General features: G+C 44.9%; 1 protein-coding gene across 1 annotated transcript; it reads left to right on the top strand.

Moving 5' to 3' along the window:
- Positions 1–73: 73 nt before the first annotated feature.
- On the top strand, positions 74–26,767 carry LOC148042562 (protein-arginine deiminase type-3-like). Its single transcript, XM_087702434.1, has 16 exons — positions 74–165; positions 1,916–2,099; positions 5,364–5,436; positions 5,690–5,751; positions 6,150–6,267; positions 7,180–7,309; positions 7,735–7,909; positions 9,009–9,112; positions 9,236–9,347; positions 13,980–14,087; positions 14,336–14,490; positions 17,099–17,240; positions 20,087–20,180; positions 21,137–21,231; positions 25,762–25,923; positions 26,534–26,767. Exons 1-16 carry the CDS (start codon positions 74–76, stop codon positions 26,765–26,767), a joined length of 2,040 nt encoding a protein of 679 aa, XP_087558560.1.
- The last annotated feature ends 14 nt before the right edge of the window (positions 26,768–26,781 follow it).

Raw genomic sequence — 26,781 nt, 5'->3', positions numbered from 1 at the left:
AGCTCAGGGATGTTTATTCCAGAGTCAGCAAACTCACCCACCCCTGGAAGACAGAAGAAGGAAAAAAACCAGCATGGCTGAGTTGAGATGCGCCCAACTTTCAACGGAGAAGGTTACCAGCACCGTCTACATCCTGGGCACCGAACTCTGCCTGGACGTCCATGGGTAAGCATCCAGACCCGTGATAGCAATAGCAATAGCAGTTAGACTTATATACCGCTTCATAGGGCTTTCAGCCCTCTCTAAGCGGTTTACCAAGTCAGTATATCGCCCCCACAATCTGGGTCCCCATTTTACCCACCTCGGAAGGATGGAAGGCTGAGTCAACCCTGAGCCGGTGAGATTTGAACCGCTGAACTGCTGAACTAGCAGTCAGCTGAAGTGACCTGCAGTACTGCACTCTACCCACTGCGCCACCTCGGCTCTGGCAAACCTATGGCGCATGTGCCACAAGCGGCATGCAGAGCCAAATTTGCTGGCACGCTAGTCATCAGCTCTGGCATATGCGCACCGGGCGCATATGGCCTTCTGGAGGGCTGGGGGAGGGAACTTCTGGTTGGCCCCTTTGGATTTCAACTTTCCCAGGCTTCAGGAGAGCCTCTGGAGGTTGGAGAGGGTGAAAAATGGCCCCAACAGACCAACCGGAAGTTGGGAAATGATGCGTTTCCAGCTTCCGGAGGGCCTGCGGGGGAGGCCATTTTCGTCCTTCCTAGGCTTCAGAAAAGCTTCTGGAACGTGGGGAAGGGTCATATGTGCATGTCACATGCACTTGCACAGGTGGGCATCGTTGTGGGCACGCGTGCCTGCGCGATAGCCCATGCCACACAATTGTGGCACGCCATGAGAAAAAGTTTCGCCATCACTGATCTAGACATTTCCCTTACACAACTTTTTTCGACTTATAGAAGAAAAGAAGAACTTAAAAGATGCTCTCTGTTTCGCAGCAGGCAGCTGAAATTTAGCAGAGGGGAAAAAATGGGGGCATATGTGTCTGCTTATTTCACAACTGGGGGGGGAAAGGCTTCGCTAAACAGCCCGAAAGCATCTTTAGAAGTGAGCGAGGTATCTCAAAAAAAGACAAAAGATCAGGAAGTATTCCCAGTTTAAAATAATTGCTAAACGGGATTGTTGGTGAGATTGGACATTGTCAGATCTCACCAGTGGTGGGTTCCTGCCAGTTCTAACCTCTTCTAGTTCCACAAATCTACCGTGCCGTTTAGAACCGGTTCCAGCTCCCTCCCCCCGCCCGTCCGAACCACGCTTGCCCCACCCGCCCCTCACTGATTGGCTGGCTCACCAATTCCCTGCCGGCCTCTAAACCTTAAAGTCTTAAAGCTGTCAAGTTTGAACACCCCTGGGTTTTTTTTCTAAAGGGTTAGGGGTACAAGGGTCCTTGTAACTTGATAGCTTTAAGTCTTGCGTGCTTCAATGCCAGAGTTCCTGAGCCAACATGACTGGAGGAGGACTTCTGGGACTTGAAGTCCACAAGTCTTAAAGCTGTCAAGTTTGAACACCCCTGAGGTTTTTTTTCCTAAAGGGTTAGGGGTGCAAGGGTCTTGTAACAACAGCTTTAAGACTTGCGTGCTTCAAATGCCAGACTTTCTGAGCCAACATTTTGGTTGCTAAACAAGAGCGCTGTTAAGTGCGTTTCACCACATTTTACAAGTTGGCCACTCCCACCCAGTCACATGGCCAGCAAGGCACTCCCACAAATCAGGCCACGCCTACAGAAGAGGTTCTAAAAAATTTGGAAACCCACCATTGGATCTCACCCATGTTTATGCGGAGGTTTGGCAATGAACCAAACAGAACTATTGGCATTAAAGGGAGGGAGGCAGGAAACGGCATATCTTGAAATCTCTTTTATGACTTAAATGGGAAACAATTTTGCAACAAACGACATCTTTCCTTTTAGGGCAGCCCCGAAGACTGCGACCTCCTTCGAGATCTGGGCCTCCCATGGCCTGAACATCTACACAATCGAAAATCAGATGACAAAATTGAAGATCTGCTGCCATGATTCAAAATGGCCGCTGGACAAGAGCGTGAAGTTCAGGGCCACCATGGATGCACCAAGCAACCAAATCAATGACGAAAAGGTGAGGAGAGGAACGTAGGCCAAAAATTGCTTCCTACAGGTCCTGAGATTTGTTCTTCAGACCTAGAGATGGGATTTCCTGAAGGAAATCATCATAAATAAACCAGCGGAATGACTTGCGCGCAGCACTTGTAAAAATGAACCAGAGGTGGGTTGCTCCCGGTTCGGCCTGGATCGGGCGAATTGGTAGTGACGGTGGCTGAAACAGAGGTGGGTTCCTACCAGTTCGGACCGGTTTGGCCGAGTAGGTCGTAACTCGGCCTGCCACACCCCCAAACCAATTCTATCTTTGGCATAGCCATCTTGAATTTCGGTTCTGCGCAATTTTTTCTCCTATTCTGATGTTGTGCACATGCGCCGATGTTTTTAGGTGCAAATGCACGCCTACATTTTTTGCATGCCAAACCAGCAACAAATGCTGGCTCTGCCCACCCTCCCGGACGCTTCTGCGCATGCGTGCGAGGGCGCACACAAGCACACTGGTAGTACAAATCCCACCACTGAAATGAACGTTTTACCAAAATTACTTTTCCTATCCCTAACCATTCCAGTAAAATTAGAAAAAGAAATTCTTTGACCAACTAAATAAAATGACTTTGAAGTACATTTTGCAAGGTTAAAAAAAAAATCGACAATAAAATTGAAATTGTTACAGGACTCTAGAAACAACGGGGTTTTTTTGGCTCCCAGATTGGGAATTATATTATCAGGCCTCAGCTCTCACCTGGCTAAAAGATTGGGTAAATTTGAAACACCGAAGACTATTATTAGTCTGACGGGCTTAAGATACAGAAGGATCTTGACAAACTTGAACACTGGGGCACTATCTAATAAAATGAAATTTAACGGTGAAAGGAGTAAGGTTCAACATTTAGGCAAGAAAAACGAAATGCACAGGTACAGTATAGATGGTATCTTGCTCAATAGTAGTAACTGTGAGAGGGAACTTGGAGTCCTAGTGGAGAACCATTTAAATATGAGCCAGCCGTGTGCAGCAGCTGCCAATAAAGCCAACACAGTTCTAGGCTGCATCAACAGAGGGATAGAATCAAGATCACGTGAAGTGTTGATACCACTTTATATTGCCATGGTAAGGCCACACTTGGAATATGGCATCCAGTTTTGGTCACTCTGGTTCAAAAAAATGCGGAGACTCTAGAAACAGTGCAGAGAAGAGCAACAAAGATGATAAGGGGACTGGAGACTAAAACATATGAAGAACGGTTGCAGGAACTGGGTATGTGTAGTTTAATGAAAAGAAGGACTAAGAGAGACATTATAGCAGTCTTCTAATATCTCAGGGGTTGCCACAAAGAAGAGGGAGTCAAGCTATTCTCCAAGGCACCTGAGGGTAGAACAAGAAGCAATGGGTGGAAACTAATCAAGGAGAGAAGCAACTTAGAACTGAGGAGAAATTTCCTGACAGAACAATTAATCAGTGGAACAGAAGTTGCCTCCAGAAGTTGTGAATGCCCCAACATTGGAAGTCTTTAAGAAGATGCTGGATAGCCATTTGTCTGAAACGGTGTAGGGTTTCCTGCCTAGGCAGGGGGTTGGACTAGAAGACCTCCAAGGTCCCTTCCAACTCTGCTATTGTATTATTATTATTATTGCATTACTATAAGAGTATGACTTGCAATTAAGCTGGCATGCTTTTCTTTGGTATGGCAAAAATACCGCAGACAAAAATTTCCAGAGTCGTTATATGACGAGCATGTTACTTAACATTTGGGGAAAATAATCAAATCACAATATTATAGGGAAATACCAGCCTGATTCTCTTCAGTGAAGGTAATAATATATCCAAACCTTATAAATTGGGGAAAAATGTATGTTACAAAGATATCTTAGATGAAAAGGGTGAACTTAAATCCAGACAAAAACTGCGGAGTCAGGGGTTGTTAAAATGTGGAGCTGTAAATAAAGAACAAACAGCATTGGATAAAATTTTAATGGGGACGGATGAAAATGTGATTTAAAAAATACATAATTGTTTACTGAATTATAAAATGGAGGAAGAAATAGTTAAAGAAACGATGATTGCCTGGCCAAAGAATTTCAGATCCAACATAGAATTAGAGAAATGATTAAAAATTTGGGATAGAAGTTACAAACTGATTACGAACTCAGCCTATAAAGAAAACCTATATAAAATGTTTTACAAGTGGCATCTGCTACCTGCTAGATTGGCAAAAATGTATAAGAATTCCTCAGCCAAATGTTGGAAATGCAACCAGATTCCAGGAACCTACTACCACATGTGGTGGAAGTGTAGGGAAGCAAGGAATTATTGGGGGGAAAACATAATTGGTTGGAAACAATAACTGAGCAACATATTGAGTTTAAACCAGAAACATGCCTCTTAGGTATACTATCAGAAAGATACGAAAGTTATGATAAAGCAGCAATATACTTAGTGTTACATATACTGACAGCAGCAAGAATTATATATGCTAAATATTGGGAAAATGTGAATACCCAGCAGTTTGATTGTCACCGGCTCGAGGTTGACTCAGCCTTCTATCCTTGCGAGGTTGGTAAAATGAAGACCCAGATTGTAGGGGGCAAGATGTTGACTCTGTAAACCGCTTAGAGAGGGCTGGGAAGCACTGTGAAGTGGTATATATTGCTGTTTATCCATCACGAAACAAAGGTAAGGTTTATTAGAGTCGTGGTTAAAACGAAGCTAATTCTGCTGACTGCCCACTGCCAGCAGTTCGATCCTCACCAGGCTCAAGGTTGACTTCCTTTCCAAGGTCGGTAAAATGAGGACCCAGATTGTAGGGGGCAAGATGCTGACTCTGTAAACCCCTTAGAGAGGGCTGGGAAGGACTGTGAAGTGGTATATATTGCTTTTATCCACCACAAAGCAAAGGTAAGGTTTATTAGAGTCGTGGTTAGAACGAAGCTAATTCTGCTGACTGCCCACTGCCAGCAGTTCGATCCTCACCAGGCTCAAGGTTGACTTCCTTTCCAAGGTCGGTAAAATGAGGACCCAGATTGTAGGGGGAAAGATGCTGGCTCTGTAAACCGCTTGGAGAGGGCTGTAAAAGCATTGTGAAGCGGGATATAAGTATAAGTGCTGTTGCTGTTTATCCACCACAAAGCAAATTAGAAATGTCCCAATTCAATGTTCCTTTGGGCACAGGGGCCCTGATAGATTATAAAGTTGAAAACAGAGGTGTGTTACAGAGGGGGGGGGGGTTCAGGGGTGCCATCCCCAATATCCTTTGACTTAAATTCACTGTTTGATGGTATATTGCAGATCAGAGTTTCGTACTATGAAGGTAACGGCAATGTCCCCATCGCCAAAGCGATTCTGCATATTACCGGCATAGGTAAGCTGACAGGGATGCAGAGGCCTGGCACCGCCCAAAAGGTGAATTGGGGGAGGGGGAGGTCTGTAACTCAGCACATCTGGATGGGTGAACCCTGCCCTGATCAGACTGGGATTGAGCAGGGAAAAGGGCAAAAGCAGAAAACTAACCAACATGGCCTGAGATACACTTTTCTCACTGAAAAATGAGACTGGAGTGCAAGCAGAGGCTTTGGATGGGAATCATGAAAAGTTTCTTTGTTTTCCTTTTGCAGAAATGTCCTTGGATGCTGATATAAACCGTTCGGGAACAGTGACCAGAGGAGGGAAGCAAAAGGTTAAAATAAGATTTTTAGTTGGAGCAGAAGGACGGGGAGGGGGTGAAAATATTTGTAACGTTAATGCGAACCAAGAGGTTGGGGAGCTGATGGCTTTGTGGGCTGTTTCTCCTGCTGGCAAGGGAGTAAGGGATTTGCTAACGCATCTGGGGCACACCTGGCTGAGGTGGTGCTATAATGAATTCACTCGGGTAATTACAATCATTATGAAATACATAATAAATACATAATAAATAAAATTGACTTGGGAAGCAGACGCTGCTTTTCACAAGGGCTCCTGAGACCCAAAATTGGACATCTGGAGAGGAAAGTGGTTATTCTCCCTGTGGGGAGGCAGAGCCGAAGAGGGAGCCCACCTTGCTGATGTCCACCCTGACATGGCTTCCCATCCCTGCAGGACCAGTGGACGTGGGGGCCGGATGGAAAGGGCGCCATTCTCTTGGTGAACTGTGACCGAGACAACCCTAAAGACAAAAAGGAAGACAACAAGGACACCAAGCTGACGTCCGAGGAAGGTAGGAGGCAGCAGCCATTGTTAAGGGACGGTTTTTCTCATCCTCCGAAGCTTGGAGAGGTGTGGACTTCAACACCCACAATCTGTAAAAGACACGGTGATGAAGTACAGATAGTCCTCAGCTGATGACCGCTTGCATTTACGCTGGTCACAGAATGGGTGCTTGATGGTCCATATAACACCCCAAAGTTATCCTAAATGGTCATGCTGTGCTCTCGTGACCGGACACATGAACAATTGTGAATAGCTGAGCTCATCAACCAAACTAAAGCCAGATTGTGGTTAATGAAAGTGTGAGGCCAGAAGTGAAGAGTTTCTGGCTCAATTGGAATTGAATATTGTGGCCCTTCAGCGGCCAGCAGATTCGAACAGTGAGGAGGTTGGGGAGGAACATGGGCCGGTCCTGGAGTCTGGGGAAGGCTCTGATGAGGGCTTTGTGTCAGAGGCAGGGCCATCTGACAATTATCAGCTGCCTTCAGAGACAGACATCAGTGAGGCAGAAGAACAGCTGGAGCCTGTTCCCAGTGTGCACATGCACAGAGTTGCCAGACGAAGGGAACAGCTAAAGAACAGGGGTCGACTTGGGAGGAAGGCCGCAGGTGGATGATGAATGGCCCCTCCCAGAGGAAATAAAAGAGGAGCAAAAGGGGAGTGGAGTTTGCAGGAGACAATTGGTTCTCTTAATTGGTTCGTGACTCTCCGAGACTCCTTGCCCAGTTCTGCAGATATCGGCCTGGCAGCTCTCCAACCTAGATAAGGTCTGTGACTATAAATCCTCCCTTGAAAGACTTTGCTGGCTGTGAATGAGCAGAATTCACAGCAAATTAATAAAAGGGTTTTTTGTCGGGACAAGGAGTTTCTTTCGTGTTCTTGGGAAGCCTCGGTCGGGACATTGAATTGGTTCTCCTTTTAGACCTGCAGGATATGTCCCATATGATCCTGACAACTCAGGGACCTAATGAAGTTTTTGCAAACTACCAGCTGACTCTCCACATCTCGCAAGCTGATTGTGACAAAGTGGGAGTCTTCTACTCTAAAAGTAAGTGTTGAAGGCCAGGAGGCGGTTCGGCTTCAGGACCGACGCTGAAGGCAAATGAAGCAAAGACCAAAAGGAGAATGCTTATTCCAGATTCTTTTAAGTAACTATGGTGTCCAGTTTTCCTTGTTATGCTCCTCACCTAGAGAAAACAAGGGAGTATTTTCGAGAGAATCAAACCAATACCTATTTTCCTTGTCCTGCACCAAAGAGGAGGTCCATAATTTTGTTATGGCAGATCAAAAGTTTGACCAACTCTCTGGTCACCAATGATAGCCAACCACAAGTTCCTTTGGATCTCAAAGGGTTAATGTGCTTGGGTTTAATCATGCAGATTGCTTAAAACTGCCAGATCTGGATAAAGGTATGTATGTTTGCCTTCAAGAAACAAAGAAATGAATAAAACAAGATTGGGTTTTGATTCACAGACAGGAAGGAGAAGAAATATTACAAACACGTTCTAGGATCCGAAAAGATCTCCTACCACGTGAAACGGAAGCCTGGTCAAGTGGAGAGCGTTTTCTACGTGGAAGGGCTGAAATTTCCAGACGTTGACTTCTCGGGGCTTGTCACTTTCCACGCTTCACTCCTGGAGCCCGTCAAGAAGGTATGGAGAACATCAAAGGGGGAGAGGGAGAAGGAAGCACCTTTGACAGGGAAACAGAGAAAGCATCTGGAATGCTTTTTCAATCTTCATCAAAGGACCTCTCTCTCTAGGACCTTCTTCACTTCTTCTTCATTTATCAGCTATTCAAGGGAGGGCAGGTCAGGAAACAGACCCCCCAAAACCCTACAGGAATTCCATTTTATCATTGTAGAAAGTCCGATGAACAGAAATCTTAAATTTACATTTCCTTTAGTAAAGAGGATCAATGTGATATTATCTTGGGCTTCTTTCTTGCCCCTCTTCCTTTTCTTAACTAAAGAGAAGGTTTTTTAAAACTTCAATAGCAATAGCAATAGCAGTGGACTTATATACCGCTTCATAGGCCTTTCAGGCCTCTCTAAGCGGTTTACAGAGAGTCAGCATATTGCCCCCAACAATCTGGGTCCTCATTTTACCCACCTCGGAAGGATGGAAGGCTGAGTCAACCCTGAGCCGGTGAGATTTGAACCGCTGACCTGCTGATCTAGCAGTAGCCTGCAGTGCTGCATTTAACCACTGCGCCACCTTGGCTCTTCAATCTTAGCTCTCTACTCTGCGAGACCATCTTCGGCCGCATACCTCCCAATGGCCGATAAGATCGCACAGGGTGGGCCTTCTTCAGGTGCTGTCAGCCAGACAATGTCAGCTGGCGGCTCCCCGGGGGAGGGCCTTCTCTGCAGCCGCTCCGACCCTATGGAATGAACTACCCCCCAGAGATCCAGACCCTACCCATTCTCATGGCCTTCCGAAATGCTATCAAAACCTGGCTATTCCGGCAGGCCTGGGGCTGTTGACCTCATGACCGAGGTCCAGCCCCGATTAGACTGGGTGCATGATGTGGTTTTTTAATCTGTTTTCCTCTGTTTTTTTAACTCTTCACTTTTTAAAAATGTATTTTCTGTAAGCCGCCCAGAGTCCTTCGGGATTGGGCGGCCTATAAATTTATTAAATCAATCAATCAATCAATCAATCAATCTTGTAACTTTTAAATGCGTCAATGCATCTTTCTGGAATTCAACTTTTTTCTTGGTCCTTGTCTTCTGTTTTTTTCCTGCTTCAGGAGATCCTAGAAACTTCCATTTTCACGGATACTTTGGTCTTCCGAGTGGCTCCATGGATTATGACCCCAAACACCTTGGAGCCAATTTCTGTTTACGTCTGCAGGTAAGGACTCATGACCAACTTACATGTGTGAAGTTTTCCGAACAACCACCATCAACACCCGAGCTCTTATCTCTCCTCTCTTTCTTTCTTTGAACATCTCCAACTATTCCTCTGAATATCCAGTGTCAAGGGTAATAAGGATTTTGTGGAACATATAAAGAAGCTTGCCACAAAAGCTGGATGCAAATTTATCATCAGCCCGGAAGAGAAAAATAGGGGCGACCGATGGTTCCAGGTAGGTCACAGCCGAGAAGATATTTGGGGCAGGGGGTCTGTCAAACAAGATCCTGAAGCTACTGGAGAAGAAACGGGGGTAGTTCTTATCCTGTACATCTCCAGAAATAATGGGAGGTGCTTTTAACCAAGGCTAGGTGGCATCTCTCCTCTTAATGCATTCATCTATGTGGTAACATCAAAGGTTCACCTGAAATTCTTATCCATATTCACGGATCCCAATTATTTGCACTCTGTTGCAATAAAAACTATGCCTATAAAGAATATTTGTAGATGATGATGATGATGATGATGATGATGATGATGATGATGACGACGACGACGACGATTATTATTATTATTATTATTATTATTATTATTATTATTATTATTATTATTATTATTATTATTATTATTATTATTCAATGGTATCACAGCGGCCAGTTGTTTCGCCGGATTTGGCATTGGTTACTAGTCGGGTCCCACCCAGGGGCCTAGGACGTTGTAATGTATTTTCGTAATATGCGTGCAGATCCAAGCAGTGCGGCTTTTTGCATTTGACTGATGGTGATTTTGTCAATTTTTAACTGTTTTAAATGTAATTCCAGTGCTTTTGGAATAGCACCCAGGCTGCCAATTACCACTGGAATTACCACTGCTGGTTTGTGCCATAGTCATTGAATTTCAATTTTTAAGTCCTGGTATTTTGCAATTTTTTCATGTTCCTTCTCGGTGAATTATTATTATTATTATTATTATTATTATTATTATTGTTGTTGTTGTTGTTGTTATTATTATTATTATTATTACAATCAATGCTAGGAGGTTTGGGATGTGCAGAGAGGAAGAGGAGGAGAACTATAGGGTCCTTGGTGCTCTCTGAGCTTGGTTGTTTTCTTGCAGGTCTTTCATACCAGTGGTGGGTTTCAAAAAAAATTTGGAACCTATTCTGTAGGTGTGGCCTGTTTTGTGGGAGTGGCTCAGTGGTCATGTGACTGGGTGGGCATAGCCAACTTGGGAAATGTGGTGAAACTCATTTAACAATGCTCTTGCTAGCAACCAAAAGTTTGGGTTCAATTGTGGTCATAAGTTCTCTCTCTCTCTCTCTCTCTCTCTCTCTCTCTCTTTCCTTCTTTCTTTCTTTCTTTCTTTCTCTTTCCTTCTTTCTCTTTCTTTCTCTCTTTCTCTTTCTATCTTTGTCCCTCTCTTTTTTGTCACTCTCCTTCCCTCCCTCCCTCCGTTCCTTTCTTTCTCTCTTACTTTCTCTTTCTGTCTCTGTATCCGCCCCCCCTCTCTCACACACACACCCCTTCCAATTATTTTCATAGATATAGTCTATGAACTAAAACTGGTGCTCAATAAATCCTATGATCATGGCATTCTGTGTCCCACAAGCCAATTCACAGAGCTCCCAATTCAGCCTCTTACCGCTCTGGGAGTTAACCGAATATGGTTAGTCGTCCTGTTATCTCTTGGCCTTGGTTCCCGTCTTTTTAGCAGAGCGGCAGAGGGGGCTACTATATTTTTCAGAATATAAGACAAATCTTTTTCACCCTGGGGATGATGGCCACTGAAGCCACTGCGGCCCGCAGGCTGCAGCCCTGCCTGCCCTGCTTAGTTGGCTGGCTGGGAAACTGGTGAGGGGGCAAGTGCCAGCCATCATCCCTGCCTTCTTCCTCTGAAAGCCGTGGCAGCAGAGAAACAGAGGCTTCTTTTTTGCCAGCCTCCCAGCGAATCCAGTCCCCCTTACATATGTGTGGTGTGTGTGTGTGTGTGTGTGTGTGTGTGTGTGTGTGTGTGTGTGTGACATTCGCCTCATTTCCAATTGGGGTGGGGGGAAATCCATGCAAAGTGAGGGAAAATGCATGGATTCTCCCTCCATTGGAAACCAGTTGGCTGTGAAAGAGAAGGGAGCGCGTGCCATGTGGGCTTCTCCCAGTTCTCCGCTCTGGCAAAGGAAGTGGGTGAGTGGGGCAAGCCTGGTGCGGACAGCCGGGGGGGAGCGAGCAGCAATTGGGTGGGTGGGCGGAGGGAGCAAGCAGGAGGAGGGCAGGCCAGGGGAGGGAGCGTTCCGATCCGGGGCCTCCAGAAGATCAGGTATGGGAAGGCACGCTAAATTTCACCAACCGGTACGGATGTACCAGTGCGTACCGGCTGAAACCCACCCCTGTTTCATACCCAACTAGATAACATCATCCATGCTAGTAAGGAACTCTGTTTGCTGTCAAGTGTTTTGCCTATCTATGTGGATGGGGCAGTCTTAAGAGATTTTTTTGATTGGCCTGTTTACTGATGGCTCTTTGGTAGTTTCCTGTTGTGACTCAGCGGAGGTTTGCTGTGAGTTGAGTCGGGATGCAGGAATAACAATGGGGCTCGTTAGTGTCGTCTTCTGGAGATAAAAGGACTGATGGTGCCACGCCTTGGTTGCAGAAGTTAACGTACACTCGTTCGTTCGTTCGTGGTTCGTCGTTCATCGGTCGTGGTTTGTTTGTGAGAGGCACTTGGATAAGTGATTTGCTTTCTGTAACCCTGATTCAAAGAGACACTTGGAGAAGTGATTTGCTTTCTTTCTGTAAACCTGGTGTTGTTGTTTTTTTAAATTTAAATATTAACATTTATAGGCCGCCCTTTTCCCTGAGGGGACTCAGGGCGGCTTACATAAAATCAAGGGAGGGATATACAAACAATAACGCAGACAAACATAGAATAAAATAATGAGCAACATTCATTCATCATTCGGGAGGGGCAATTATCTTTGTCCCCAGGCCTGACGGGCTAGCCAGTTCTTAAGGGCTATGCGGAAGGTCTGGACGGTGATGAGAGTACGAATCTCCACGGGGAGATCGTTCCAAAGGGTCGGAGCTACTACTGAGAAGGCTCTCCTCCTTGTAATTGCCAGCCGGCACTGGCTGGCAGATGGAACTCGGAGGAGGCCCAATCTATGAGATCTAATTGGTCGCAGGGAGGTAATTGGCAGAAGGCGGTCTCTCAAGTACACTGTAATAGCTCTTTTTTTTGCATTCTGCTGTGTAACCTTTTTGCCAGAGACATTATTTATGTTTATTTTGGGGCTCGCAGCCAGCGTGAGCCAAGACTGATAAAGTTATTTCCTTTTAAGTGTGTCTGACTGTCATCTGTGAACGAGCGAAGAAGGGGGGTCAGAACCCTAACCTGCCTACAACTCAAGAATGGACATTGAAAGTTACAAATTTAGCCGAGATGGCTAAAATATTGGCATATCTTAAAGATCACTCAAATGAGAGATATAAACGAGACTGGAAAAAATGGATTGACTATATACAAAATAAATACGGGACCAAGAAATTCCAGTTAGCCTATGCTTAAGATCAGGAATGATTTAAATTGTTTAAAGTTAGCTTAGCAAGAAGAAGCTAAGATCAATGTACAGATGTTATTAATTTCTTTATTTCTTTTTTCTCAATAGATTTTAGACTGTGTTTGTTAAAAATCTATGTACGGGTTCTGGGAAGTCGGGGGGGAGGAGGAGGGGGGGTCGGGGGGGAGGGTGGAGGGAGGGATATATATTAGGCTAGACACGATGTGTTAGATCTCAATGCAATGTGACTTCACATGTATACTGTTTTTCTCTAATTTTTCTTTAAAAATAGGGTAAGCCAAATACATTAACATATAGTGGAAATACACTGAGGGGAGGAGGAGTAGGAAAGAAGAAAGATGGGTAGAGAGGGATGGGAGAGAGGGTGGGGGGAAAGGTGAAAAGGAAGGGGGGAGTGGATCTGGAGAGAGGAGTGGTAGAGGGCGAGGGGAAGTAGAGTAGAGGGGGATGATGGAGGGAAGATAGAAAGTTGGAGGGTGGTGGAAGAAAGAGGTGTATGGAGAATGGAAGAGGTATATTGGGCTTTTATTTTCGGGGGCATTGTCGACAAGAGGAATTGATGCAATTATTGTTTAATACTGTATGGGGTATACATGTGAGCGTATGAAAATGAAAATAAAATATACTAAAGCAGAACAGTTTCCTAATTGAGATATTGCTTACTTGATTGTTGGTAGAGAGCCAAGGTGGCGCAGTGGTTAAATGCAGCACTGCAGGCTACTGCTAGATCAGCAGGTCAGCGGTTCAAATCTCACCAGCTCAGGGTTGACTCAGCCTTCCATCCTTCCGAGGTGGGTAAAATGAGGACCCAGATTGTTGGGGGCAATATGCTGACTCTCTGTAAACCGCTTAGAGAGGCCTGAAAGGCCTATGAAGCGGTATATAAGTCTACTGCTATTGCTATTGCTATAAGCAATGCCCCAATCAAGAAACTGCCCAAGAGCCATCAGTAAACAGCCCAACCAAATAATTTAAGACTGCCCCCACCCACACAGACAGGCAGGCCATCCGAATATAAATGGACAACAGAAAGCCTTCCCTACTTATGCTGAAGGTGCTACCTAGTTGGGGGTAATGAAACATTTGCAAGAAAACAAGCAAGGTCAGAGAGCAACGACCCCTCAGAACTATGCCCAAAACATTGTTTTAAAAGAAGTAATTTCATTAGACAAATGTGGATTGCTTTGCCCTGAGTTTCAACAGACTGAAATCCAAACACCAGTTTCTATAATCCATTGCACACCCTAGAAAGGCAACGCTTTTTAAAATTTTACTTCAACCCTTCTGCCACTTTAGGACGAGATGGAGTTTGGCTACAACCAGGCTCCCCACAAAACATTTCCGGTGGTCTTTGACTCCCCAAGGAACAGAGAGCTGAATTACTTCCCTTTTAAGGAGGTTTTGGTAAGTCATTCCCCACCCCCCACCCCACTTTGATCTCGGCAGCTCTGCATTTTATCCTCCACGCTTATTCATTTAAAAAAGAAATCAAAATTCATGCTTGCCTTACTGATGTTCCCTTCATCTTTGGAGGGACTGGAGGAAGTTTTATATGCATTTATCTAACTCAATCTCACAAGCACAGCATGGATGAAAAAAGGATTGAATGAGATGTGTTTGATTTAATGCAACTGTTCGTTTTCCCTCCCAAGGGTCCAGATTTTGGATATGTAAAACGGGAACTATCCCCCAAGGGGTCTCCTAGTAGCCTGGACTTCTTTGGAAATCTCGAAGTCAGCCCGCCGATGAATGTCAAAAGCAAGGAATATCCCCTTGGGCGTATTCTAATAGGATCCGCTTTTCCTAGGTAAGGATGATGACAGGAGACTATAAAGACATTCTCACGTAGCTGTGGTTTAAACTCAGAAGATCTCTAGGGGTTCCTCTTCCCATATGGAAGTTCTGGAGAAGTTTGTCCTAGCATCCGCACAGAATTGTGCATTTCTCCAAGTTAATGACCGTTCAAACTTCAAATGTCAGTAGAGCTGTGCACGGGAAATGTATTTGTTCTCCTGGCAAGGAACAGACTCGAGGAAAAGCATGCAAAAAAGCACGCAGAGTGAAGATTTTAAACAAGGCTATGGGCTACCCTTGAAAAGCGTTCGGAGACTGCAGTTAGTTCAGAATGCGGCCGCGCGGGTGATAATGGGTGTGCCGAGGTACACCCACATTACACCTATCCTCCGTGAGCTGCACTGGCTACCTATTGGTCTCCGGACTCAATTCAAGGTGTTGGTTATCACCTTTAAAGCCCTACATGGCTTAGGGCCAGGATACCTTCGAGACCGCCTGCTGACACACACCTCCCAGCGACCAGTAAGATCCCATAGATTGGGCCTTCTTCGGGTGCCATCGGCCAAACAATGCTCCTCTCCTCAGAGGAGAGCCTTCTCGGTAGCTGCTCCGATTCTTTGGAACCAGCTCCCCCCAGAAATCCGGACAACATCCACTCTGGATGAGAGACCGCCTGCTGCCAATTACCTCCCAAAGACCCATTAGATCACACAGATTAGGCCTCCTCCGGGTTCCGTCTACTAGCCAATGTCATCTGGCTACTACCTGGGGGAGGGCCTTCTCTGTGGCGGCTCCGGCCCTTTGGAACGAGCTCCCTGCAGAGATTCGGACCCTCACCTCTCTCCAGGCCTTCTGAAAAGCCATTAAAACCTGGCTGTGTCGGCAGGCCTGGGGTCGATGAGTTCCCTTCCCCTCTCGATTGTTAATTAATTTTTTTTTAATTTTTAATTTAAAACAAGTACAACATCTTTCTTTACATGCTATAGAAAATGTGTCAGTCGGTCACAAATAAACTTTTGTGCATCTCCTCCCCAGTCAACAAACATAACTCATGTTAACTCGAGCATTTTAACTCAAATATTCATACATATCACCATTATCATATATCCATTTTCATTTGACTGTAATTATTTTTTAAAAATATTAATAAAATAATAATCTTAAACAATACATGCCCACATCAGTGGGAAAAGAAAAGGGGAAAAAAAAGACAAAAAGAACAAAAGACAAGGCAGGGAAGAAAAAACAAAACAAAAAACAAAAACAAAAAGAACACAGGTATATATTATATATATATATATATATATATATATATATATATATATATATATATATATATATATATATATATATATATATATATATATATATATATATATATATATAGTATATCAGCTGGTTACAACATGTTTTGGTGCATCTCTTCCATTAATTCATATTAATTCAACTATCTTAACTCAAATGTTTACCATATTAACATCATTATACCTCCACTTTTAGTTGACTACAGTTATTTAAACATTCTTCATCCTTAACTATGCCAAAGAATTAATCCATAACCACATGCTGACATTTCATTTACTTGTTTGTAAAATCCTCTATTAACATCAAATCCTCAAATCCTATTTTAGCTGAACATCCATAATATTTAATACCAAAAAGTCCTTCCATGCAGTATAGTTTATTATCATTCTCCCTTCTTTATGTAGTTATATCATATATCATAACATTTTCCCCATATTAATTAACATTTAACTGTATATATTCTATTTTATTTTTTAATAGTGATAATTGTTGTGATTAATAACCTTCCCCTCTCGAATCGTGTGGCTGTTGGTTGTTTTAAATTCCCTGTACTTTTTGTTGTAGTTCTTGTGTTTCCCTTCCCCTCCTTTGGGTTTGTGCGCCGCCCTGAGTCCCGCCGGGAATAGGGCGGCATATAAATAAAATGAACCTTGAACCTTGAACCTCTGATGGCCTTCAGGAAAGCCGTAAAAACTTGGCTGTTCCGGCAGCCCTGGGGCTGTTGACCTCACTGCTGAGGTCCGGCCCCGATTAGAATGAATTTATGAGGGATGACTTGTTTTAAAGTGTATTGTTGTTATGTTTTTTATATTTTCTTTGTAAGCCGCCCGGAGTCCTTTGGGGATTGGACGGCATATAAAAGCTTTAAATAAATAAATAGATAGATAGATAGATAGATAGATAGATAGATAGATAGATAGATAGATAGATAGATAGATAGATGATAGATAGATAGATAGATAGATAGATAGATAGATAGATAGATAGATAGATAGATAGATAATAAAATCTAGATTTTTTTTTTAATTGTATTTTTCAAGGGTTGTAAATTGGATGAAGAGGGATTGAATAAAAGGGAAAGAGAGTCTCTGGGTTGGATGCCGACCTTAATCAAAAACTGCCCCGCCAAGAACTGCTAAAACATCATCTGACCAGTTCAGTTTTTGGTTCAGTTCAATATTGCCGTTTATCACTGTGGTTTATCTTTTAATGCATACTGTAAGACTTAGGGCGGCGTGAATCCATCAATTTTGGTGCATTAACAAATCATGGTTTAACACACCACGAGAATTAAGTTCCCAACTTAATTTTTTTAGGAACAAGCACCCAATGTCAAAACTGGTCAAGGACTTCCTCCACAGCCAAGTTGTACAATCTCCCATTGAACTCTACGCGGATTGGCTCGCTGTGGGACACATAGATGAATTCCTCACCTTCGTACCTGCCCCAGACCGGAAGGTATGGATCAGTGGTGGGTTTCAAAAAGTTTTAGAATCGCAGAGGAGAGAAGAAAGATAGGAAGAGAGGGACAGGAGAGAGGGTGAGGGGGGAAGATGAGGAGTATAAGGAGGAGTGGTAAGGGGAGAGAGTAGAAGGAGAAAGGAAGGGGAAGTAGAGTAGAAAATGATGGAGGGAAGAAAGGATGTAGAAAGGGGGAGGAGAGAGGGGGAAGAAAGTGTCGGATAAGGTATAAATATGGTGTAGGGAGAACAGAAGAGCCAATAACTGTTTTTTTCCCCTTTTTTTCCCTTTGGTAGTTGATGGTAAGATGAATTGATGTAATTACTTAATAATACAACATGATATTGACTATGTAATAGTATACATGTGATTATATGCTATGAAAATGGAAAATAAAAAAACTTTCTATGCCAAAAAAAGTTTTAGAACCTCTTCTGTAGGTGTGGCCTGCTTTGTGGAAGTGGCTTTCCAGCCATGTGACCGGGTGGGAGTGGTTTGCCGGCCATGTGACCAGGTGGGAGTGGCTTGCCAGCCATGTGACTGGGTGGGCATGGCCAGCTTGTAAAATGGGTTGAAACTCACTTAACAACGCTCTTGCTTAGCAACCAAATTGTTGGCTCAGAAACTCTGGCATTTGAAGCACGTCTTAAAGTCTTAAAGCTGTCAAGTTACAAGACCCTTGCACCCCTAACCCTTTAGGAAAAAAAATGGTCATCTTAATGGCCCATTGACAAAGGGAGTGGGGGCAGAAAGCTGCAGGGACCTATTCTGTCTTTAAAACATGTTTCTCCCTTTTCATATCCAGGGAAATATATTCTGCCTTTTCAACATTTCCCAGGATATTTCATTTTTCTAGGAGAGGGATGGGTTTTAACTTCCTACACTACCACACCATTGCACTCATTTCACATGCTAGACAAGTTATGCTCAAAATCCTACAAGCTAAGCTCCAGCAATATGTGGATCAAGAAGTACCAGAAGTACAGGCAGGATTTCAAAGAGGCAGAGAAACTAGAGATCATATTGCCAGCATACACTGGATCATGGAGAAAGCTAGGGAGTTCCAGAAAAACATCTACTTCTGCTTCATTGACTAAAGGCTAAAGCCTTTGATTGTGTTGGTTACACAGAGATGGGTTCTTACCAGTTCGCACCTATTCGGTAGAACCGGTTCGTCAAATCTACCGAATCAGTTAGAAGAGGTTCCACCAGTGGACCCGGAAAGCAGGCCACACTTACAGAAGAGGTTCCCAAAAAAATTGAAACCCACCACTGGTGGGTGTGTAATGTCCCGCAGTTATCTACGCATTAATAATGATCTAGTAATATTTCCTTATACATTTTAGGGACCTTTCCTTACATAATTGGTGTTTTCTTTCATACTTTTGGATTTCTAATTTCTGTTTCCGTTAGTTGGCAATCGCTAAAACCAATGCCACGTGAAAAAGTATTCAAAGCCTTCTTGATTTTAATTGTCAATTTATTTATTCCTGCACATTGTAATATTTATTCATTTACATATCTCTGTTTTTCCACTGTTGTGCAAACACAATTCTGGCAGCTGCTAACATGTGTAAAATTAAATATGTATTATACTCCCTTTCAAATAGCCAACAAAATATTTCTGGTTTTAATTCCATATCTTGCTTTACAATTGCTTCTAACCACTAACTTCTGAATAGCTACTTGGACCGACTTAAGTACTAATTCATAATTTCATATCCGGTCACATGGGCAGCAAGCCACTCCCATCCGGTCACACGGGCAGCAAGCCACTCCCATCTGGTCACATGGGTGGCAAGCCACTCCCACAAAGGAGGCCACACCCAAAGAGTAGGTTCCAACAATTTTTGAAACCCACCACTGGGCTCACAGCAAATTGTGGCAAGTTCTTAAAGAGATGGGAGTACCAGACCATCTTATTTATCTCTTGAGAAACCGATATGCGGGTCAAGAAGCAACAGTGAGAACAGGGCATGGAACCACTCATTGATTCAAAATTGGGAAGGCTGTATACTGTCACCCTGTGTCAGGCCTGCAATTATATCCCTTTTTAGGATCTTTGGCCTGCCACACTCTCTATTATTTCATTATGCTGTTTCATTAGTGTAGTAATTGGGAGGGGGGAATAGAAAGGAGTAGAATTGTGGAATGTGTTATTGTCATTCTTTTCTAGAAGCCCAAGGTCATCTTTTGTCTCCGCACCTGACCGGAACTAGATGGGTGGAAATGCCAGCGTGGCTGAAGAAGATTGGACCATGTGATGGATTTATGGGTGTGGGGATAAGATCATGAACTTTCAACTGGGTGAAATCCCAGGAAGTTTTCAGATTTGGGATTTCCACCGATGTGCCAACATGTCTGTCTTATTGAATTGGAACTTTAAGGATAGCTCTGCCTTGGACTCTGATTTAATTCTGCATGATATTTGGAACGCTGACACCCTGCCTATTTAACTTATATGCATCATGAGAAAGGCGGGGCTAGATGAATCAAAAATTGGAAATAAGATTGCAAGGAGAAATATCAACAATACCGGTTCGGCCGAACTGGGCCGAACCAGGCACAACTCACTTCTGATTTGCCAATCAAGGCTCTACCACAGCATACCTCTTCCCTAAAAACCTTGGCATGAGAAAAGGCTGAAATAACTGACCACCCTTCTCCTCTACACCTGTACGATGGACCAAAAATCTGTTTTGGCGGTCAAAGTGTCTGTTCAGCAGTTTCTGGCTTTCTGCCCTGCGTGAAGCTTCTCCTAAGCTGTTAAATTCTTATTTTTAGCCTGCTAGTCTTCTTTCTCTCCTATCTGTCTTACTCCCTTTCTTACTCCCACGTTTCAGGGTTTCCGCCTGCTTCTGGCCAGCCCAAGAGCCTGCTTTGAACTGCTGGAAGAGAAGGAAAAGGAAGGCCATGGGAAAGCCGAAATGTATGAAGGTAGGAAAGTCAAAATGCCTGAAATTGATTCAACATTTCCTCTGAAAAGTAACTGGGAAAGAAGGCCCAGTGGTGGGATTCAATTTTTTTTTACTATCGGTTTTGTGGGTGTGTCTTGGTGCGCAGGTCGTGGCTTGGTGGGCGTGGCAGGGGAAGGATACTGTAAAATCTCCATTCCCTCCCCATTTCATGGAAAGGATACAGCAAAATCCCCATTCCCTCCCCACTCCAGGGGAAGGATACTGCAAAATCCCCATTCCCTCCCCATTTCATGGAAAGGATACAGCAAAATCCCCATTCCCTCCCCACTCCAGGGGAAGGATACTGTAAAATCTCCATTCCCTCCCCATTTCATGGAAAGGATACAGCAAAATCCCCATTCCCTCCCCACTCCAGGGGAAGGATACTGCAAAATCCCCATTCCCTCCCAATTCGCTGGGACTCAGGAGGCAGAGAATAGATGCGGGTGGGGCAGTGAGAGGTGGTATTTACCGGTTCTCCAAACTACTCAAAATTTCCGCTACCGGTTCTCCAGAACTGGTCAGAACCTGCTGAATACCACCTGTGATCAGGCCCCTTTTCATGAAAAAGATGAAATCAATCCTCGGGCATTAAAAGGGGTTGTGTTTTCTCCCTTCCAACATGGTTTTATTCCCCAGTGGGAACAAGCAAAGCGCTAAACCAGGAGTTCCCAATCTCTGCATGTGTTTGCCAGCCGCTCACACAGAACCCTCTCCCCCCCTTGCAAAGCCGGGCATGTTGGAGACCTCTACTCTAAACCACTAAAATAAACAGCTTTTATTATAGAATAGTTACAACAGTCCTTCTCACCCAGCACTGGACTTCTAACTGGAGATTAAAAGACACATGCACACCAAAAACCCAACCGTTTTCGTTTTTCCTGTGGGGAATAGGGCGGCATAGAAATATAATAAACTCAACTTTCTCCCGAACAGGAGCTGAAATCAAGGATCCGAAGGATCGTAAGCCCCGTTCCATATCAAAAATTCTTGGCGACCCTTTGGTACAGCAGTACAATGATAAGTGCCAAGTAAGATCCCCTCTATTCTGCTATTAAATCTGGAGACCGAGTGATCCAACAAAGAGGATCAAAGGCAGGGGTGGGTTCCGGCTTTTTTTTTAACTTCCGGTTCGCTCAAGAATGCACACGCTATGCGCAGAGATAAAAAAAAATTGGGGTAACAAAAAACCAACCCTTTGTCAAACTTCTTACAGTCTTTGCACAGCTTGTAGAGATCACCGTAGTGTTAGAAACATTATTTGATGTTACACAAACCTCATGATTTTTCTCAGCGCACTGAAAACTATAGACCAGTGATGTCATATCTTTTTTGGCTCGCGTGCCAAAAGCGGTGGGAGCGTGGTGGGAGGAGTTATGCATGGGCATGCGGCATGCCACACCCATAACGCTTTCCACATGACCCCAGTGTGCATGCAGGCACAACCAGCGCTCTCCTCCCCCCATTTATGGAGTGCTTTTTTCACCCTCCCCAGGCTCCAGAGGCTTTATAGGAGCCTGGGGAGGGTGAAAACAGCCTTTCCTGCCCACCCAGCAGCCCTCCGGAGGCTTTACGTTCTTCTCTGAAGCCTCTGGCGTGCGGAAAACCGGACCTACGCTCTCTACATGGGGCTGCCCTTGAAGAGCATCCGGAAGCTTCAACTGGTCCAGAATGCAGCTGCACGGGTTGTCATGGGGGCACCCAGGAACTCCCATATTACACCCCTTTTAGGCGGCCTGCACTGGTTGCCGGTTGTCTTCCGGGTGCGATTCAAGGTACTAATTATGACCTTTAAAGCGCTCCATGGCTTAGGCTCAGGGTACCTGCTAGACCACTTACTGCCACCGGTAGCCTCCCATCGTCCAGTGCGATCCCACAGAGTTGGCCTCCTCAGGGTGCCGTCGGCCAGACAGTGTCGGCTAGCGACCCCCAGGGGGGAGAGCCTTCTCTGTGGGAGCGCCTTCCCTCTGGAATGAGCTGCCCCCGGAGCTTCATATAATCCCTGACCTCCGGTCCGTCCGACGTGCCCTAAAATGTTGGCTTTTCCAACAAGCCAGCCTGGCATGAACAAAACAAATCAAAGTATTGATTATTGTTAATTTTAATTTGAATTCTTTTTTTTAAAAAAAGTGTCATTGTTAATTTTAATTGGGTTTGGGGATATCCTATTCAATTTCTTTTTAACTTTTATAGTATGTGTTTCTTTTAATGTTGTACGCCACCCTGAGTCCTTGGGAGAAGGGCGGCATATAAATCGAATAAACCTCAAACCTCAAACCTACAGACAAAGCAGAAGTTCCGGTTTGCTCATAGGACCGGTTTTAGCCCTCCGGAGCATTCAGGAGCCCTCAATAGGCTTCTCTGAAGACTCCAGAGGGCTAAAACCGGTCCTACGAGCAACCTGGAAGTCTGGTTTGCTTGTAGGGTCAGTTTTTTTGCCACCCGGAGCCTTCAGGGAAGCCTCCTGGAGGCCCCTGAAGGCTCCGGAGAGCTAAAACTGTCCCTATGAGCAAACCGGAAGTCCGTTCCTGAATTTCCGGTTTGCCCGTAGGTCTGGTTTTTCGCACTCCGGAGGCTTCGGGGAAGCTCCTGAAGCCTCCGGAGGGTGAAAAATGACCTCAAAGGAAGGGCGAAGTCAGCTGGCCAGCGCATACATGCGCCCTGACAAATGGCTTCGCGCACCTGTGGCATGTGGAAAGAAATACATTTTCTGGCATATAAGACAGACCTTGGTTAGGGAATGCTGAACGCACATTTCAAGTTGCAAGCAAGGTTAATTCACCTTTTTTAAAATTTTTCACAAGTAGTTACTAGGCTGCGCTTGGCAATTCGCCTAGAAGTTTTATCTATGAAATTGGCCCGTTAGGTTGCAATGGAGCTTCTGTCGAGGTGGCGCAGTGGTTAAATGCAGCACTGCAGGCTACTGCTAGATCAGCAGTTCAGCGGTTCAAATCTCACCGGCTCAGGGTTGACTCAGCCTTCCATCCTTCCGAGGTGGGTAAAATGAGGACCCAGATTGTTGGGGGCAATATGCTGACTCTCTGTAAACCGCTTAGAGAGGGCTGAAAGCCCTATGAAGCGGTATATAAGTCTACTGCTATTGCTGTCCGCAGCAATTTAACAAAGGCTGAATTAGGTTACACTCTGTGTATGCGCCAATCCTTCAGGGGTCCTTTCACCTTCTCTCCCCCCCCCCCACACCCCCCAAGTAACTTCTTCAGCTTTGAAGAAGCCTCTTGGATGACAAATACCCAATTCCAATAAATAAATATCATAAACACATCTGAATCCAGGAAGATGGGAAAATGCACACCTCAATCCTGGATGGCCTTTCCCTAGTCAGTAAAACCTTAAAGCCAGGGTTATACATGAAGATGGACCCACTTTCCCAATCAAATTCTAAAACTACCAAGGATTAGTCCTTGCCTTACAACAGCTCGCTTAGTGACAGTCTGAAGTTAAAGCAGCACTGGAAAAAAAGAGGCCATTTTTCACATTTATGACCGTTGAAGTGTCCCCATTCTCAAGTGATTTACATTCAGATGCTTGACAACTCAGCCACATTTAGGAAGGTTTTGCAACCTTCAGAAAAGCAAAGTCAATGGGAGCCACTCAGTGGTGAAATAAAAAAAAAAATCCTACTGGTTCTGTGGGCGTGGCTTGGTTGGGTGGATGTGTGTCATGTGACTGGGTGGGTGTGGCTATGTAGTCATGTGACTGTGGGGTCAAAATACAGAAACTCACTTTAACAATATCCTGCTGGTGGTTGGACTAGATGACCTCCAGGTCCCTTCCAGCCCTGGATTGCTGTGTTCTTTCAAGGCATCCTCTGAAGCTGGGTCTAATGTCAGGTTTGTGGTACTTCCTCCCTCTCCTTTTCCCCTCCTTCCCCCCGTCTCTGTCTCTTTCTTTCTTTCTTTCTTTCTTTCTTTCTTTCTTTCTTTCTCCCTTCCTCCTCTTTTTTCTCCCATCCCCTTTCTTTCTTTCTTTCTTTCTTTCTTTCTTTCTTTCTTTCTTTCTTTCTTTCTTTCTTTCTTTCTCCCTTCCTCCTCTTTTTTCTCCCATCCCCTTTCTTTCTTTCTTTCTTTCTTTCTTTCTTTCTTTCTTTCTTTCTTTCTTTCATTCTTTCATTCTTTCTCCCTTCTTTTCGCCCACTCCTCCCTCCTTCCCTCTTTCTTTCTTTCTCCGCCTTTTCTCCCCTCCCTCCCTCTTTCTTTCTCCCTTCTTTTCTCCCCTCCCTTTCTTTCTTTCTTTCTTTCTTTCTTTCTTTCTTTCTTTCTTTCTTTCTCTATTGTTCTCCCCTCCCTCCCTCTTTCTTTCTTTCTCCATTCTTTTCTCCCCTCCCTCCCTCCCTCCCTCTCTTTCTTTCTTTCTTGCTTGCTTGCTTTCTGTCTTTCTTTCACAGCACACACCCCACCCCCCTTTTTTGGCCTAACAGGACTCAGTGAAGCCTCCTGGGAGCAAAAACAGGCCCCAAATGCTTTTAAAAAGTTTTTAAAAACGTTCCTACCATCACACAGCACAGCTGATCATTGTTGTTGTTGTTTTTTAACTTTGTTAAACATTTTTTACTACCGGTTCGAGTGAACCAATGGTGGGTTTCAAAAAATTTTCGAATCTACTCTGTGGGTGTGGCCTCCTTTGTGGGAGTAGCTTGCCAGCCATGTGACCTGGTGGGAGTGGCTTGCCGGCCATGTGTTCTCTCTCTCTCTCCTTCCTTTTGTCTCTCTGTCCCTTTTTCCTTTTTTTCTTTCATCTCTCACTTTTTCTTTCTTTTTTCTTTTTTTCTTTTTTTCTTTCTCTTTCTCTTTCTCTCTCTGTGTGAGTCTGTTTGTGTGTGTGTGTGTGTGTGTGTGTGTGTGTGTGTGTGTGTGTGTGTGTGTTTCAGTGGTGGGTTTCAAAATTTTTTGGAACCTCTTCTGTAGGTGTGGCCTGCTTTCTGGTGGAACCTGTTCTAACCGGTTCGGTAGATTTGACGCACCAGTTCTACCGAACTGGTGCAAACTGGTAGGAACCCACCTCTGGAGCGAACCAGCCTGAAACGGTAAAATTTCACCCCTGGAGCTACTCAACAACCGTGTGACTAACCTAACTTCAGTGATTCCCTTAACAAACGTGGCAAGAAAAATCATAAGCTGGGGCAAAACCAGCCGTGCGATTCAACCGGCGTAACAACCGGTTCGCTGAGCGTGTGAGGGAAACAGCTGAGGCATGGCAGTCCACTCTGCTGCACCTATCCGCTGGGCTTCAAACTAAGGGAACATAGGTCAGTATAGCGCAGGTGAAGGCAGGCGGGCCGCACTGATCATCGGAGTCAACCGGTTCAACCTCAACTGGTCGTTGAAGCTACCGGTACACCTGAACTGGTCCGGACCAATAGAATCCCACCCCTCTTCTCACTTAGCCACATACACTTTGAGCTCCATCGTGGTCGTAAGTCGAGGACTACCTGCAATGACGCCATGGTTACATCGAACTCACTTTGTGGGCATTGAAATATTAACCCTAACCCTAACCCTACTCCTTTTTTATTCACTGAATCTTCTTACTCCCCTTTTCAGAAGGATATTGATTGGAACAGAAAAATCCTTAAAGAGGAGCTGGGCCTGGAAGAGGAAGACATCATTGAGATACCTCAGCTTTTCCATCCTTTTTCCAAGTTGTCTGAGAATCCCGTTTCTAAAGTGATGAAGTCTCCCGCTGTGGCTTATTTCCCAGACATGGTAGGACTCCCACCCCCAAATTTGTTTTGAGAACTGTTGTGGCCCTCCAGATTCGGACAGTGAGGAGGTTGGGGAGGAACATGGGCCACTCCTGGAGTCTGGGGAAGGCTCTGATGAGGGCTCTGTGTCGGAGGCAGAGAGGGGGTCAGGGCCGTCTGACAATTAACAGCTGCCTTCAGAGTCGGAGATCAGTGAGGCAGAAGAACAGCTGGAGCCTGTTCCCAGTGTGCGCATGGGCAGAGTTGCCAGACAAAGGGAACAGCTAAGGAACAAGGGTCGTCTTGGGAGTAAAGCCACAGGTGGACGATGAATGGCCCCTCCCAGAGGTAATAAAAGAGGGGCAAAGGGGGAGTGGAGTTTGCAGGAGACCATTAGTTCACTTCATTGGTTCCTGACTCTCCGAGTCTCCTGGCCAAGTTTTGCAGATATTGGCCTGGCAGCTCTCCAAGCCAGATAAGGTCTGTGACTGAAAATCACAGCACTGAAAGTCCTTTGCTGTTTTCTGGGTAACCCTACAGGCCAAATCTAAGTACCCTGTGAGGTGGATTCAACCCCCGGGCCTTGAGTTTGACAATCCCATATGAGACCACACCTTATCTCCCTTCTGCAGGTAAATATGATTGTCCTGGGGAAACACCTGGGCATCCCAAAGCCGTTTGGACCCATCATCGACGGCCAATGCTGCTTGGAGAAAGAGGTCCGCCGTCTCCTGGAGCCCTTAGGCTTGTCCTGCAATTTCGTTGACGACTACGGAACTTACTTCCTCAAGTTAGGAGATGTTCATTGTGGCACAAATGTCCGGCGGAAGCCCTTTTCCTTCCAGTGGTGGAACATGAGGCCTTGAGGGCCTCATCACAC

Source organism: Thamnophis sirtalis, unplaced genomic scaffold (assembly GCF_051295495.1).
Source record: "Thamnophis sirtalis isolate CommonGarterSnake01/CBP01778 unplaced genomic scaffold, rThaSir2_p1.2 scaffold_15, whole genome shotgun sequence".
NCBI lineage: Eukaryota > Metazoa > Chordata > Lepidosauria > Squamata > Natricidae > Thamnophis > Thamnophis sirtalis.
Note: the sequence above shows the minus strand (reverse complement) of the source record. Positions and strands in the feature narration are given on the sequence as shown.

What these genes read in the sequence shown, in the direction of transcription:
- LOC148042562 (XM_087702434.1), top strand. Translation starts at nt 74, where the DNA reads ATGGCTGAGTTGAGATGCGCCCAACTTTCAACGGAGAAGGTTACCAGC. An exon ending in CCAGAGGAGGGAAGCAAAAG is followed by an intron (nt 5,752 to 6,149) that starts GTTAAAATAAGA and finishes CCATCCCTGCAG; the next exon opens with GACCAGTGGACGTGGGGGCC. An exon ending in TCCTGGAGCCCGTCAAGAAG is followed by an intron (nt 7,910 to 9,008) that starts GTATGGAGAACA and finishes TTCCTGCTTCAG; the next exon opens with GAGATCCTAGAAACTTCCAT.